This window comes from Miniopterus schreibersii (genome assembly GCF_964146895.1).
Source record: "Miniopterus schreibersii genome assembly, chromosome: 2".
NCBI classification, from domain to species: Eukaryota; Metazoa; Chordata; class Mammalia; order Chiroptera; family Miniopteridae; genus Miniopterus; species Miniopterus schreibersii.
The window spans coordinates 144,572,679-144,589,606 of record NC_138102.1 but is presented as its reverse complement, the minus strand read 5'-3'; the positions used below and the strand labels follow the sequence as shown (position 1 = coordinate 144,589,606).

The window sequence follows — 16,928 nt, the reverse complement described above, 5'->3', positions numbered from 1 at the left end:
TGTCTTTCCAATTTTGAGGGCAGTGGTTTGCCTGTGTCCTCCCTTCCCTTATGGGTCCTAGGAGAGTTGTTCGTTTTTCAGTCTGTTCAGTTTTTTCACTTGTTGTTAGGATGGAGCGGTGACTTCCGAGCTCCTGTGTGCGGAGGTACCAGGAGCCGAAGTACCTCCCTTCCATTCTTCACGTTACAAGCCCACCAGGAAGAATTCTCTCCCTGCCTGGCCTAGAGAGACTCGGTGAGTCCCCCGGGGCTTCCCCGAGACGCCACGATCTACAAGCCATCCTGAAGAAACGCTGAAACCAGAAGCATCGCTCCCAGCCCTGCTCCTGGGAAAAGGCGGGGAGACAGACCCTTGAGGAAGGCCAGTTACAAAGAAGAGACACATTTCAAATTTTCTTAAATGACTTTAATTGGAGACTCAAACCCTCTAAACTGTGTATTTCAAGCCTGGCTCTGTGGAACAGCATCTGGTTCTCAGTGGGGTTGGGGCAGAGATGTATAACTGAGGTTGAAACGCAGTCTCCTAGCTCCTTCCTTCTAGAGTTTGTGCAAATTATGGCTTCTGGTCAAGCCTTAAGATAATTGTTAATGACACCAAGCTATAGGCTCCTTCCTTCTTCTGATGCAAAATCCGCCTATGGGGGAACTCTTTCGCAAATTATTCAGGGATCAAAATACAGCTCTGTAACTGCACTAAATATCTACAAGCAGGAACATTCTTGGTGCAGTTACTGAGCTGGCTGTAAAAACCTGCAGGCCTGGAGAAGTCCGCTCCCCACCAGCCCACTCACTGTGTCAACCCCTTACCCTCTCTGCCTAGGGCTGGGCCCTTTTCTGAGAGGATCTAACTCTAGAAAAGACCAAACACCCACGCTTGATGTCCATGGCCTGATTTCTTCGAGGCCCCAAACATAGGGCTGAGCTGCACTTTGCAGAGCTGTGTATAATAACAGCGATTACAGCAATCTTGAATTTCTGTTCTTCCTGAGAACAATTGATAATATCTTCACAGTAATAATTCATCAGATTTCCCTCTCACCAACCCCAAAAAGAGAGAAGGAGGCAAATCCCGTCCCTTTACGTTAAAAGGAAACATGAGGCCTGGAGAGGTCAAGGACTTGTTCACAGTTCCAGCTCCCATCAGGGCAAAGAGCTGTAGGGGGCCCCACCTTTTGTGTCTGGATGCTGTTTCCAAAACGCTAGAGGACAAAGATTTGACTGTTTCCCTGCATTTTTCTAATTTGTATCTTTTCTCTCTTTCCCATATGGACATGTCCGGCTTTGTGAATCCCTCCCAGTCTCCTCCATCTCCCCTCCAGCCCAGAGTGGACAGCATCTCAGTCCTGCAAGAGCTCTCACTGCCCTCATGCCCCTTTCTGGCTCCAAGCTCTATCGGGCTGAAGACACCACGTAGGCCGTGGCAATGTATTTCTTGCCATTTCCATAGGTAGACTTGTCCCAGGTGTAGGTCTGGATGGCTATGGGATATCCACCCAGGCTTAACTGGCACCTGTGGAGAAAGATCATCAAATCCTGGGGCACTGCTTCACTCGCCTCTGTCCCCGACAGGAAGGAATAAGCCCAATTCATGCAGGACTCCATTGTGTCTTAAAAGGCTTCTAAGAGAGCCACCACCACTGACTTTAGCCACTGCCTTCAGATCCCCACATACAGGGAGTCCTTTCAAAGTCTATGCCTTATTCTGTATCTTCTTCAAGAATATAGCTTTTCATCTTTCCCAGGGCAGTATTCTAAAGTCCCAGGTTCTAGAGCTGAACCCCTAGAAATTAAGTGTCTGCTTAGATTTTCAGAAGTAGCAGGACCCAGAGTCCCCAAATTAGAGCATGTGAGGCCCAATAGTTTCAGCTGTACTCTCTGAGGCTCTAGGGTTCCCCCAAGCAGCCTCTGGGGCAATTAGGGAGGCTTGGAGCCCCAGGGCAACTCCATTTCTGACTGTTTTATACATTAAGGTCCTGCATAAGATTTCACTTGGGGGAAAGATGGGAGGTGGTTCTGCTGCTAAGATGAAGTTTGGCAGCCACCAACCTAACAGATTCATTTCCCAAGTGAGAAAACTGAGACCCAGTCTATGCCCACGGAGCCACCAAGTGGCAGAATTCAGGTCTGATGGTCTGGCTGAGGACAGCCTGTGGCCCCAGCCTGCTCCCCTGGCCTAGCTGGCCCACTACTTACGTTTTGCCAGGCCTGGCGATGAAGCACAGGGAGTAGAGTGCAAACTCAAACTCGGGACTGCTGCCGATGAAAGCTGAGCCCACTTCCTTATAGTAGCCGTCCCAGTTGAACTGCATGGCTAACACGTCAGGGTAAGATTCCCACTGCGGACAGAGAGGGGGTACGGTGAATGCCACAGAGTGGAGGCTGACTGGGGCACAGTGACAAATAGGGGCAGTCAGCCAGGATTGGTTGAGGGCCCATTAGGTGTGTGTGTGAGCTTTCCGGGGAGGCTGGATTCTTTAAATCAACAGAGTAAACAGTCTCTTCTGCTACAGTGGGTAAGCCCCCCTCAGATCCTGTATCCAGAGCTGCCAGTGGGTATCTCCCAGGGAGGCCAGAGTCAGCATCCATATGACCGATGCCTGGGGAGCAAGGAGGTATCTGTTCCCTATGGCCCTCACATGTGGAAAAAGGAATCATTTATTACTCTCAAATTATTTCCTGGAACCGGGCAGCAAAGGTTTCATTTTTATAAAATAAGAGGAGTTTAACTCAGACTAGCTAGACTGAAACTTCCAGCTGGCACCACATTCTAAGAAAATTCCAGCAGGAAGTAATTGCATGTCTGCTTCTCACCCCAAGAATCCTCCCCTGTCCCCAGCCCCATCCAGAGATGGTGCCCTCTGCCTCCTGCCCCTGCAGGTATGGAGCCTTCACTGTTTTGAAATGAATCTCAGTGTCCTCGGGGGCCACACCCGCTGTCCAGCAGATGGGGAAGTCATATTCGCAATCCCCATTAGCTGCCGATGAGGGTAAAGGTGAGGGACAAGTCTGACTGTCCATGCAAGATGAGGGCAGGAAGTCTGGGTACTAGCAAGGTTCCAGCCCAGGGGGTCAGCGCTCAGTACTCACAGGCCCGTCATAGATGTGACTGTAGTAGTCAACCAGGCCCTCCTTCTCTTGCATGTAGAAGCGGATCCAGTTATGGAAGCCAGTGACCTTGCCTTTTTTGACTTCACCTATAATGAAGAGTCCAAAGTGGGTGGTCTGGGCCTCCCCTTCAACCTCTTTCTTCCTCCCATGCCATCCCTGTCTCACTTTTCAAGTCTCTGACTTCTAGATTGTCCGTCTGCTCAGCCCCTTACCCAGACTTCTCAGAGTCCTCTGCATCCCTAACTTTCACCTCAGGAAGACCCCCCCCTTTCACCTCAAACCCTTGGGAGAATTCCTCCTCCTGGCTGACTCTGGTGACCAATCTGAGAACTCCTCCCAACCATTTCTCCAAGGTCAAGCCAGACTTGCTGGAAGTTCTATGGGGTAGTGCTTTGGGGAGAAAGGCCAAGACTCTCTTAGGAAGATGTTGACCAAGACCTGGAAGCAGAGGACCATTCCGAGGTAGACAGTCATGGCCCCAAACACCGCTCCCTTCCTACATGTGCCCCTTGGGAGCCCCAGCATCTGGCCCTCTTTCTCCGTTAGACACTCCAGAGAAACTGTTCCTCAACAGTGCTCCTCAGACCCTGCCCTCTTGATCTGGCAGTAGACATGTCCCTCCCTGCTGATTCATCAACGCCCAGTGCTTCCTTGCTCCTAAGGGAAGCTGTCTCTCCACCTCTTTCTTTCCAAGCAGAGTGATCCCACCTGAAAAGACGTGTTCAAAGCCACTTGAGTCCCCCTCTTCATTGCCTCTTGAATAGAGCCCAAACCACATGTTCTTCAAGTCACTGACGAACTCTTGTTCTGAGCTGTAGCGGTCTGCAGAGAGGAACACAGAGGATTTAAGAGAGGGGAAGGCAGGATCAGATCCTGGGATGGAAGGAAGGGCCACCTGCTCCACATGGGGCCCGGCCAGTGTGGATCAGCAGTTAAGTTGAGCATTGACCTATGATCCCGGCAATCAGGGTTCAATTCCCAGTCAGGGCTTGCAGGCTCGATCCCCAGTAGGGGGCGTGCAAGAGGCAGCAGACCAATGACAACTCTCTCATCACTGATGTTTCTATCTCTCTCTCTCCCTCTCCCTCCCTCTCTCTGAAATCAATAAAGACATATTAAAAAAAAAAAGAGAGAGACACATGAGTTCAACCAACAAATGTATCCAACTGTTCATTCAGTAATGATCTATGGTGCACTTGTTTTGTTCCAGGCCCAGAGCTAAAGGTGAGGGATTTAGCAGAGAATCACAGGACTAGATCCCTGTCTTTATAGTTTGTATTCCAGTAGAAGAGATAAATAATAAAAAAATAAGCAATAAGTAAACAATATGGTCTCAGATAAGTGCTATGAAGAAAATAAAGATTTTGCCATGATGACTGAAGGTGGGGATGGGGTAGGGGCTCTTCTAGAAAAAAGATCAGAAAGGCACTAATCAGAGATCTGGGGCAAAGATTTTTCCACACAGAGGGAAGAGCAAGTGTAAAGGCTCCACTATGAATTGAGCTCGATGTTCAAAGAGCTGAAAGGAAGTCAATGTGGCTGCAGCAGCATGCGCGGGAGGGGAGAGGCAGGCAGTGGCCAGATCATGGGAGCCGGGACAAGAGGCTTGGCCCTCAGTCCAACAGTAATAATAACAGACAATAGTTCACATTTACTGAGCATGTTCTGTGTGCCTGGCACTGTCTGCAGTGCTTTCAAACCTCACATTGAATCTCATATCACATTGGTATCCACAATTCAACCACAATTTAGAGATGAGGAAACTGAGGCAAACAAAGGTTATAAAAAACATGCAAGATTGCAGTTAATAAGGGAGAGAGACAGCACTTGTGCTCTGACAATCTAGCTCCAGAGACAGAGCTCTCAACGACTCTGTAGCTTCCTGGTGGTGGGAGAGACACTAAGAGTTTTAAGGGGAATTTTGTGCTGGGAGCTTTGTTTTTAAAAAAAATCACTCCAGCTGTGTGTGTAACACAGTCAGCGGGGCACATGAGTAGCAGAGACCGCTTTGGAGGCTAATGCTTTGTCCAGATTACAAGCGGTGGCGCCTTAGACTGAGGTGGCAGCCATGGAGGAGGGGTGAGAAGTGGGCAGATCAGGGGCAGATTTTGAAAGTGGAAGCGATAGACATTACTGGTGGAGGAAATGGGAATAGGGAGCAGTGAGGTAAAGAAAAGAATCAAATATAACTGCTGGGCTTCTGGCCTGAGCAACTGGATGAGTGATGGTGTCATTTACAAGATGGGGACAACTGAGGAAGAGGCAGGAGCCATGGGTTCTCTTTACACTAAGTGCTGAAGAGATGCCATTAGATAGGCAGGTGGGGATTTCAAAAAGGCAGTTGTGACCCAAGGAAAAGGTAAGGGCTGGGGATCTAAATTAAGGAACCATCAAATATGGACTATTTACTGCCCAGGATTGTGTGTAGAGGATACAAAAGTGATACCAGACATATTCCCTTCTTTCAAGGACTTAACAATACATTTGGAAAACAAGACTAAATATACGCAAAATAACAGAGAATGGTTGCACAATCTGAATGACTACCACTTACTCAGTGCCAGGCTTTCCACTGGGTGCTTTACAAGCCTAAATCCTCCAAGACCCCATTTCATAGATAAGGCCCAGACAGGTAGGATAACTTGCCCAAGGTCACACCACCAGCAAGTGGCAGAGCCAAACTCTAAACCAGTTTCTCTGGACCAAGGCTATTTGGGCCCACACCCCAAACCCTTGACCTCTGAAGAGATGATGAAAGCCAACTGTGAGCTGTTATAAAGGCAGCTTCATAAATGCAGTGGGATGTGAGCTAGGACTTGAAGGACCAGCGGGATTTGGACAGAGAGACGGGTGAAGACAGGGTGAGTAACGGAAGAGCCTGGCCTCGGTGTCAGAACCTTGGGTTTCAGCCTGGCTCTGCTTATAACTTCCTTTGTGGCCTCAGACAAGTTACTTGTCTGGGCTTCCATCTCGCTCATCTGAGAAGTTAAAGGGCTCAGCTTTCACCTCCAAGATTCTCTCAGTGTTTACTACAAAGAGAACACCAGGGGGCAGTGAAGGATTGCCTCTTCTTCATGGGGATTACTTGTGTGTCACTGACTTCACTTAAAAATAGAGCATGTTACTAACTTAATGCGGAGGCCCTTGGATGGAATGCGGTAGCTGTGAGCAGAGGCCATCCCACGGCCAGGGAGGGAAGACCTGGGCAGAGCTGCTCTGAGGCAAAGCCCAGCTGCCTGGAGTTCAGGAAAGGAATCTGGAGGACACTAACAAACACAACCCGTGCCAAGAAGTTCCGAAGCCCTGACCTTTTTTGGTCTGATTCAAATGCCTGTCTGGAGCCACTCCAATCAGAACCCTTCCCGGTAGAACCTTCCCTCCTGAACCTTTGTTGATTTTCTGTTGCTGTTTCCCCAACAAAAAAGTGGAGTGGGCCAACCTCCTTCCTGGACTTAGATCAGGAGCAAGGAGCAGAATCAGGGATATTCCAAGGCTGGAAGGTGGTACTGAGGCTGGGATCAGCTGAGGTGGCTGACAAGTGCTCTGCTTGTGAAGCAGGGTGGCTCACGGCCTTGCAGAGAACCCTGAGACTGAAGCAGTGAGTGGGGGTGTAAACAAGGCAGCTGAGAGTAAATTAAAAGACGGGGTGACTTCCAGGCCAATTGGGATTCTTCAGCCCTGGCTTGGGTCCATGGCCTCTCTGGGCTCCTCTCTAGCCCTCTCTCCCAGCCCCCTCCCATATGTACAATGGCTTCCATGTAGTCCCCACCCCTGTTCTCACCATCCCCACTGTGGAGGCCCCAGAGGCTCCTGGCTCTCCTGCAGACAGACCTGAGCCCTCAGCACTGCCTCAGAGCCTGGGGTGAGTTCACTCACTCTGCTGATGGAGGAAGCTGTAGAGTTCCTTCATGACAGCTGTCTTCATGACCTCTCTGAGGAAGGTGTCCTGTTCTGCCAGCTGCTGGGCAGTGAAGTGTTCCCCCTGGCCTGTGACCCGCTGGTAGTTGTTGAGGAGGTTGATGAAGGCTGCGTAGGTTGGCTTGGAGAACAGCTCCTCGTTGACATATGTGAAGAGCCTGGGGAGGTGGAGGGAAGCCCAGTAAGAGGCCTGGAGGTGGAGCAGTAACCCCTCCAGGAACTGCCAGATGGGCCAGGGCAGGCCTGGGAGCGTTGGGTTCAGGAGCAGAGTGGGGATTTCAGATACTCTTGAGGGCCTACACGAGGTTGCTCTTTTCTTATACTTCAGTTCTTGGAAGGTTAGTTATGTTCTCAGCCTGGCCAATCACAGAAACCCTCCCCATGGATGTCCACAATCCCTCAAGATGGCTTTGTTTGCCTCTGGAGACCTATTTTTTTCTCTCCCTTTGATCCTGCCTGCCTGGAGAAGAGAGCTGAGGCATCAAAAGAAGCAAACTTGGGAGAGAGACTTTGCAGGAGAGGAATGAAAGGAACTCACGGTTCCGGGCAGTGGTCTACTTGGTCTCTGGTCTCAGAGGGTGAGATGGCATTTTGGCTGTTGAGAATGATGTCTTCCTTCTGGGCTTTGTTGGTGTCCGCCCTGTAGATCTTCTCAGAGATGGCCAGCAGCTCCTCCTTGGTTATGGCATCACTGCTGTGGGAAAAGCCCTCTGGGAGGAATTGGGAGAGGGGTGTCTCAGTGTTCAGAGCCAGAGGGAGGCCAGAGGGAGGCAACTGTCTGTGTGCATCTCCTTCTGGGTAGGGGCCTCAGGCCTTAAGGATCCTTAAAATCAGCACATGGCCTTGACCACAGAATGTCCAGAGAATGTCCACACCGCCCCCTTTCTCTAGGAAGGTTCTCAAACTTTGGCATGTATCAGAATCACCTGGAGGGATTGTTAAACCAGGCCCATCCCCAACCCCAGAGTTTCTGATTCAAGTAGGTCCAGGGTGAAGCATTTCTAATAAATTCCCAGATGATGATGCTGCCCAAGAGACCCCACTTGGAGAACTATTGCCCAGTAGAGTCCCTCTGTCCCTGGAGCTAGGCTAAAGGGAGCAGGAGACTGACCATGGCCACATTGGCTGTTGAAATCCTTGCAGCAGTTCCCAAACTCTGGACAGCGGGCATTGCAGTGGCATGGGTGGTGCTTATCGAAGGATTCGTGGCAGCGGCCCCGGCAGGAGTTGGGTGCTGAGTACAGGTCTGAGAGAACAGGGGGGAGATGTGTGCTGGGCAGACCTCTAGAGGTCACTCAGTCACGGCTAGTTCCCCACACTTAGCTTTGCTCTCCTGAAGTTCTATTAAAGATCTCTGGGGAAGGGAAACAAACAAGCTTCATTGGTCCACACCCTTCACAGTCAGGAAGTCCTTTCTGGTGTCCAACTCTACTCTCTGGCCTGTGTTTTTATAATCTTCCCACTCTAAAAATAAAATCTCTTCCACTTCCCTCTCCGGCCACTCCTTGGGCCTCGGGCTCATTTCCCTGCCGCCTACCCCCCGCCCCCGGCTTCTGAGGGCCTCAGGCTTCTTCCTGCCCAGACCCCAAGGGTCCAATGAGCCCCTCTTACCACCTCCAGGTGCTGGATTTGGGGTCTGTCTGGCTTAGGCCTCAGCCTGTTGCCACTGATATGGTTGCCCCCTCCCCTGCCACCCTCTCATGTCCTTTCTCCTTTATCTTGAAGGTCCCCTTTGGGGAGGTAGACTCACTGCTCGACGGGGCCTCCTCCATCTCTTCCTCCAGCTCCAGGAGTGGCTCTGGCTCTTTGGGGTCCTCTTCAGCTGAAGGGCAGACAAGTAAAGTCACCAACCATCCCCAAAGGATCCCTCCCCTTTATCTCTGGTTCTCAGCTCCCCCAGCCTCAGGGGCAAACCTGGCAGTAGGAGAAAATACAAACAGGGCTAGGGTACAGTGAATAAATACCAAGTGAAGGAGGAGGAAAACTGAAAATGGAAGGCAGAAGGGGACCGATTACTTAAAACTATTATAAGGAAATGAAACGAATCTCCCTAGGTGACAACCCTCCTTACCACTTTACCTCCTGGTACTCAGTGTGCACATCTGTAAAAAGGGGAGGGGGAGGCAGGAGGTGGTCCCTTCTGGATTGAAAACTCTGATTTGGTTATGACTTTTCTTTAATGTAAGTTGATAGGTAGATAGGCTTGACATTCTCCAAAGGACAAGGCCCTTACTTAGGAACATGCCATACCTATCCTAAGTCCCCATCGGAGTCATGGAGGGTAACTCCTCCCAGGGCCTCCAGGAATAAGGACTGTTTCCTGAGAAACCAGCTTCCCTTCTTTCTTCGCCACTTGACAATGGCCACTAAGGCTGTGTCTGGGGGAGGGTGTGTTCAGAAAAGCGCATTCCTGTTGCTGCTCCATTCCCTTGGCCTGCAAGATGAGTGACTGCAGCCTCTGCCCTGGGCTGAGATGGGTGAGGGGGAGTGGGGAGGAAGAGGAGGAGTGTTCCCGGAGACTCTGAGCTCCTCTCTCATCACACAGTGGAATAATTTCCTCCAAAGAAACAACGCTATTACAAAGTGATTCAGAATCTATTAGTGAGTTCACTGGATATATTGTGTTGTTACCATTAGAACCACCAGGGTTATTCATTCAGTCAACAGGAATCTTCTGACCACCTACCCTGTGCCTGGCTGTGTCCTGAGTGCTGACAACTCACAGGGTTCTTAACTCAGTTACATTTTATGCTAATAGATTTTTGTGAGCTGATCTGGAGTCTCAACCATCATTTATAATATTTTGAGTTGCAAATCAGAGAGTTAGAGATTAAATGGCTCCTGAGCTGAGTATTGTCTCCTGACTAGAAATGCCAGCCTGATGGTCTAAGGTGAACAGACCTTCCTGTGTCTGCTGAATGGGGCCCAGAGGCAGCAGAAAGGGGTAGGCTCTGGCTCCGACAGCAAGCGCTGTGCCTGGTTCTCCCTACCTGCTCCTGATCAGCAGAACCACTAGCATATACAGTGTTTTTGTATGGATTCAATAAAGGTCCCTTCTGGGTGAAAGCAGCTCTGTGGGCACATGGGTGGGTCAGCAGACACCACCTTTGGGCAAATTATGAGAAGGCACTCCTTTCTTTCAGCAGGCACAGGTCTGTCTCAAGGCACATGGCTTAGCAAGAAGGATACAGATTGAGTTTGGGTCCAACTCCCCAGGTGCCCTTGTGCAGCGCACACAATCTGTACAATCATATGCAGTGGTCGTGCTGGCCATGATTTACCATGGCTCCAGTAATCATGTTTTCCAAATTGGGAATCAGGACATATGCTTTGACAGTGAACTTAGCAAGGCTTTGCATCATAAAGCAGGTCGTTTATCTGGAAGTCTGAAACATTGGCAGCATGCAAACAAGGTGATTATTCAAAATATCTTTTTTAAATGATTCACTTAAGACCATGCCATTGAAGTAGCAGAAAAACGACTGGCTTTTGAGAGCAGGGCATGTCCCCTTTAATCACTGGGCTAGCAATGACAAGTTGGAAATGGTGCGGCCCCTGGGTCTACTCACGGCAAGAAGAGTGGTGTGCACTGTGACAGTCACTGTGACGCCGCACAGTCTTCCTGGGGGCGTGCACGTTGGAAAAGTTTGCTGCCATTTTTTATACTTTTGCGATTAAAAGTGTTGCGTAACAATTGGTATTGGAATACATAATAAAATAACATTTTTATCATTTTTCTTTTTTGGGGAATTACTTAAACTTTCAAGATACTGTTAATCCTGATAGTTCAGGCAGATATTCCAGGTAAATGACATCTATTTTATTTTAAGTTGGGGTTTTATACTGGGATAAGTGGTGGCCAAATCTCTGACCCCTGCTGTGTCCCTAAGTATCCTCATCACAGGCCACCTGAGCACCAGCATCAGTCCTTAGCCCCGCTCTAGACTGTTGGCCATCCAAGCCAGCTGCCCCTCGGGCAGGCTTGGTGTAGACAAGGCTCATCCTGCTGTGCTTTCCAGACCCTTCACCCCCCAAGGAGCCTCACCAGTACACAGGTGCTCGTAGTCTTCACAGCAGTCCCCGTGCCGGGGACACCGGCGGTCACACTGGCAGGCAGCATCACGGTTAAATTTCTCATGACAGCGAGACGCACATGACTCCGTTTTTCCTACGGGCGGTAAAGGTCACAAGCTCAGCGCTGTGAGGGTCCTGTCCTCCTCATCAAGGTACCCCAAGCTGGAGGGTTCACAGACAAGGGCAGGGGCCCCAGCTGGCAGGGAAGATCATTGCTGTCTTCAAGGGAGAAGCACATCCACAGTCTCCACGCACAACATAAACCTTCTCCCTCTGCCCACTGCCCACCACCCACCGCCACCGAATACTGCAGGGCTCATCATATAGGCCAGGGTCACCCACTCGAATGCCCACTGGGGCTAGACCCGGAACGTGAGAGCAAGAGGGGAGCAGCAGGAAGAGAGCGGTGGGGACTGTAACAAACTTGAGAGCAATGCCCCGCCTGAAACTGGCGGCCGCCATCAGCTCTAGCCACTTGCCGCCGTGTTGGGACACAGGCTCAGTGTTGCCACAACCTCTTCAAGAGAAGCCTTCATTTTTCTGTGAAATTTTCACAAAATTCAGAGGCCACTATTCACCTGTCCTGTAGATGAAGGCGATCCCACCTGCCCTCTCCCCTCTGACCCATCCCCTTCCTCTCATTCTGTCCCATCTGTTTTCTGCTTCTTTGTTCTTCCCTCCCCTTCACCTGGTCTTCTCTGCAAGCTGCTCCCCCCACATCGCAGCTTTCTGTTCCTTGGATCTTTGGAATGTTTTCAGATTAGTTTATCTCAGGGTGGGGAGTGAGGCTGGTGTGGGTGAGAATTGGCCTTTGGAATAAGATCTGTTATGTAACCACAGACCACATCCCTTACTCCAGCCAAACGGCTTGCAGAAACAAGCTTTTGGTCGCAGGGGCATAAGACAAGAAATTTTAAAAGAAATAGTACAAACCCACTACCACTCCTTAAAAAACAAGCCCCACCACGCCCACCACAGCAAAGCCAGTGGAGGGTGCAAGCCGGGTGAAGCTGGCTGTGGGGCCCTTCCTTCCACTCTGGGCTTTATGGGCGATAACAGAGCCTTTCTTTCCATTTGAGGTTCCTGAGGTTTGGATTTAGTGAGCGCTGGGGTTAGGGTCAGGCTGTGGGTTATGAAGAATGTAAAGATCAGAGTCAGAGTTATTGTCAGCACCGGAATTTGTGTGAATGAGGAAACTGAAACCTAATTTGGGCCAGGGTTGAGGTTAGTTAGGTTTAGATTAAGAACTACAGTTAGGATTTGGGCTCGAGTTAAATTTATTGATAAAGTAACAATTTTGTATTCATGTTTGGGTAAAGAATGGGGATAAGTTTAAGACCACATCCAGGGTTGCGGAATGTGTCAGGATTAAGAGAGGAGAAATTAGCTCAGTTTTGCCTTAGATTAGATTTGGAATTTGGTTCTAATTATGATTCCATGCAGGTATAGCATCTCAGTTTAGCCTGGTTTGGGGTAGAGGTAAATATTAGGGATATGGCTTTAGTTACTGCTTTGGATTCTGGGATTAGGGTTTATACTATGCTAAGGAGGCTGACATAGCAGGGAGGTCAGGAACCCAGACTCTGGCACCAAACTGCTTGGGGCTGGAATTCTGGTCCTGCTGCTTTGTAGCTATGTGATCGTGGGCAGGTTGTTTGACTTTCTGTGCCTCAATTTCCTTATCTGTAAAAGTGTAATAACAATGGAACCCATCTCATAGAATATTTATAAGAATTAAATGAGTTAATATTTGTAAAGCAATTAGTACAGTGCACATCAGAGTAGCACCATGTGTTTTCTAGATAAATAAACAGTGACAATATTTTATGCCCGTCTTAAGGAGACAAGAATTCAGCCTGGCTGAGGCAGACATCCCTCCCCATCCCTGTCCCCGTCGACATGCTTATCTGGCTGTCTCCCGCCCTCGGTTTCAGGTAGGCCTTCCCATGGGCTGGGGTTTCAGCACATGTGTGTTGCTGAGAGTTCCCTAGCTGATATTACCACTATAGGTCTGTTTTCTTTACATCAAAGAGGTGTCAGGTCAAGGTTAATCAGATCCTGAGGCAACTTCACATTGTGTACAGGCCTCCAGTGTGGCCAGGAAGCCAGGCCTCTGATCCAGTCAATTGTCCCTAAAAAAGACCAGGCCCAAGGCCCCTGTCCCTTCAGGCCCAGGGGAACTCCTCTTGAATCTTAAATGATGCTCCCTTAGAACCTGAATGCAAGGACCTTAAGGAGAAATGTTCAGCCCAGGAGGAAGGCTCTGTCAGCTGCCTGCCCGGTCAGCCTGGCAGTACACCCAGAATTCAAAGGGAGAGAATTCAGACAAAACAGGGCAGCGTCTTTAATGGGCCAGATCAGCAGAGTCCAAGGGAAGAATTCACTTCATTCCAGCAGCTGGCACCAGTTGAAACGGGCTGCCAGTGAATAAGCAGCTCTGTGGTGCTCAGGAGAACACCCCCACTGGCCCAAGCTGAGTGGACTTCTTCATTTCTGTTCGAGAGCTTTGTCCCCAGTAAGAAGCCTGGGCCAGGGATCCTTCACACTTCCCTGTAAACTTGGTGGGTTTCAAGGTGACTTTGGGATTTGAGGTTGGAGGGGAGGGGTAGGAGGGACTTTTCCTCATAGGCATCTCGCTGTGCTGTTCTGGGGACACTCAGATGACTAGTCACCTTGACTACTCACACTAGTGCACCACCTGATACCTACTGTTTGCACAAATGCTCTGCGTATGCCTTACTCACCAGCCAGGTACCTGAATCACTGCTCCAGCCACCACCTGCCCTCATCCCTCTGCCCATCTCTGACTCTGCCTTTCTTCACTTTGGCCTTTCTTATCTTAAACTCAGATTCTCCCTCCATTCTCCATGAAGAGCTTAGCCATGACACCCCCCTCCCCCAATGAAATACTAAATTTCTCTGCACCCTCCAAGATGTCAATATGCTAGAATGCTCATTCCTTATCCATACTGCCCACCAAGAGAGCCTGGGTGTCCCCATATGCCAGTGTTGAGCCCCTCTGATGGTTGGGGCATCCTACATCTGTGCCTCTCTAGGGGCCCAGATGTTGTTTCCATGGAGACCTAGTCAACCAAGAAAATCACTTCCAGGACCAGCTTCCTGCCTCAGCCAATGACTTCCCCATATGATTCATATTCTTGTTTCAAAGTTCTGAGATGTTGAAATAGGATAGACAAGAGCAGAACTCTTCCCTCCCACCTTAGGAAAGAAGGAGGCATCATCCACTCGATCCTCACTTCCCCATCGACCCCACAGCCAGGTCAGGTCACCTCCCCAGGGCCAGGGCTCCACCTGCACGTCTGAAATCACTGTTGCCTCTGACCTCAGGGATGTGCCCCCTCTCCCCCACAGGGGCCAAAAGTCTTGAGTTGCTGTCCTCTCCTGATACTGGGATGTACCAATCTGGCGGCCACTCCTTCACACTAAGCTGGAAGTTTCCATGTCCTCCTTCACTCTCTGCCAGCCAGGGCCCAGTCGGAGCTGATTCCCTGCTGCTCTGCAGTGAGCACCACAGTGGAGGTACATGATCCCACCCAGGGCTGGGAGGCCTGGGAACAGCTTTCCCTCCAAAGGCTTTCTGCTTGGGAATCCCGTGAGGGTTCTCTTTATCTACAACCTACTTGGAAATGACTCCAAGAGTAAGTTTCTCCCAGGAATATTCATAATCATAGTCAAAGCCCCAATTCACTGAGATATCACCCCACAGAGAGTGCTTTTAATACATGATCTTATTTAGTCCTTACAGCAGTCCCGTTCAGGAACCACCTGGGTCGGGTGGCATGGTTATCAAGCTCTGATTCTGTCTCCTCCAGGCAGACATGGATTCTCCCCATACACCTCAGCTCAGCCCCGGAGCTTGGCACTCGTTTTTCACTCACTCATTAATCACAATTAGCACATCGGCAGCATCAGTGTTTGCATAGCTACTAAACAGGAAAGTGCTCCTGTTCCTCGGCTGGTCCCATCCCATCCCCTGCACTGCTAGTAGCTGTGGGCCAGGACCCTTCTCTATGTGTTAATGCCTCTAACACTGGGGCAAGACCAATTCCTCTGACCACTCTTATAGCCCCAGATAGCACACAGCCTACCTCCCAGTCAGGGGCTCTTCCTTTCAGTTTTTCCCTCAGCCTGCCCATCTCCTAAGGCTTTACCCAGAGAAAGGTCCTGCCTCAGACAACCTCACCCATCCCCAGGGAGTAGGAGGAGTAACCAAGGGCAGCCAGGCCATTCAAACCCAGCTGGCCCCAGCCCCAGCTTTATACCCTACAATGACCAGGAAAAACAAAACTTTGGTGAGATCAAAAGTTAGGTTGGACTCAGGGGTGTTTGGGGCTAGTCTTCCAAGCTGTCAAGAAGTGGCTCCCATGACATTAGCCCATCAGCCCTGCAACTCCTTTAACACAGTCCACTCCACTCCAGAGGCAGCTCCTGCCCCTCAGACCAGGACCAGCCTAAGGTGCTCCATAAATTTAGGACAGAGATGATCCTCCCTTATCCCACTACTCTCAGCTACACCAAGTTCCCCAAATCTCTGCTTCTTTATGTAGGACCATTTTTACCTCCACCAGATAGCAACTTACCAGACCAGGCCAGGCCGCAGAGCATGGCCAGTATCAGGGGCACACAGGCCTTCATGGTGCCCAGTAGGCCAAAATGGGATTGGCCGTCGGACTTCCACTAGAGTCAGGATGAACGTCACAGCTCTCAAATGAGCCTTATTTCCCAGGCTGATCCTTTTAAAGACATCGGAACTTGTAGGTCTGGTACCTCCAGATCCTTCCAGAAAAACGGGGGAGGGATCCCAGGTGGATTGGAGGTGGATGGAGGTGGGGTTCTCCAGCTGTTTGAAGCCAGAGGGAAGGTGACTAAGCAGGCAGGTACTGCCAGATGTTTAGAACAGGTAATGCTAGCCATTTGTAGCTAGAAAATAGGTCAGACAAGCAGGCACAGCAAGAAGAGCCTATGTTAGGGGATTTTCTGTCCAATTAGGGGCAGCCATGGGCTCATCTTTGGGTGATGCCTTCTAAACATCCACCTACCTGCAAGCCACAGGTCTGACTTTTCTACAGGGGAGGGGCCACAGGCTGGCCTCATCTTTGAGTTACTGGTGCTTAGCATGAGGAATACAGTGAGATGATCATTACCACTTTGACTAACAGTAAGTGCTCAAGCAAGTGTTGGGATTAGTGGGAGGAGAGATATAAGAGGCATGGGTCGGAAACAATGGCTGTTCTTACTACCATCGAGCCGCATGTAGCTACATCACCTTAGAACTATTATGCAAATGGGCCTCTAACTCTTAATGAGTCAGCATCTCAGCTCTTACATGTTTCAGGTTCTTGTGGGTTCCAGGTTTATGAGGCCGAGGAAGGGCAAGAGGCCTCTTAAAGGCAGCTAAAGGACCCATCCTTCCTCTTTGGGAGCCCAGGGCCTCAGTCCCTTTACCCCCTACTCACACTCCTCTCCCCTAAAGACCCTCCCCAGAGAGAGATGAGGCCTCTCACTGCTCCTTTCCACCCAAGTCCGAGAACAGGTGTAGCAACTTGGGGCTGCCAAGCTTTCCCCTCCTACTAAAGCTTAAACCTGCTAAGTAAAATGCCCTTCCAGAAAGAGCACTGCATGGCATTCTCAGCCCTCTCAAAAAAGAAAACTCTCAAATAAAAAAGCAAAACTTTTGAACAATTGACACTACTCTACAGGGGTATGTGTGTGTGTGTGTGTGTGTGTTTTGCAGTCAGGGTGGCATGTCCTTCTCAGCCAGTGTAGTTTAACAGAAACACTTTCCCTCTTGTCTTCAGTTTTCTCATC

General features: G+C 49.9%; 1 protein-coding gene across 1 annotated transcript; it reads right to left on the bottom strand.

Annotated features, from left to right (window-relative positions):
- Positions 1–386: 386 nt before the first annotated feature.
- On the bottom strand, positions 387–15,755 carry ENDOU (endonuclease, poly(U) specific; the record flags this gene model as incomplete). The annotated part of the gene is made up of 10 exons (XM_081127791.1): positions 387–1,509; positions 2,193–2,335; positions 3,087–3,193; positions 3,816–3,929; positions 6,984–7,183; positions 7,564–7,735; positions 8,137–8,271; positions 8,776–8,847; positions 11,071–11,193; positions 15,701–15,755. 10 exons carry the CDS (start codon positions 15,753–15,755, stop codon positions 1,389–1,391), a joined length of 1,242 nt encoding a protein of 413 aa, XP_080983917.1. The 3' UTR covers positions 387–1,388.
- Positions 15,756–16,928: the final 1,173 nt, after the last annotated feature.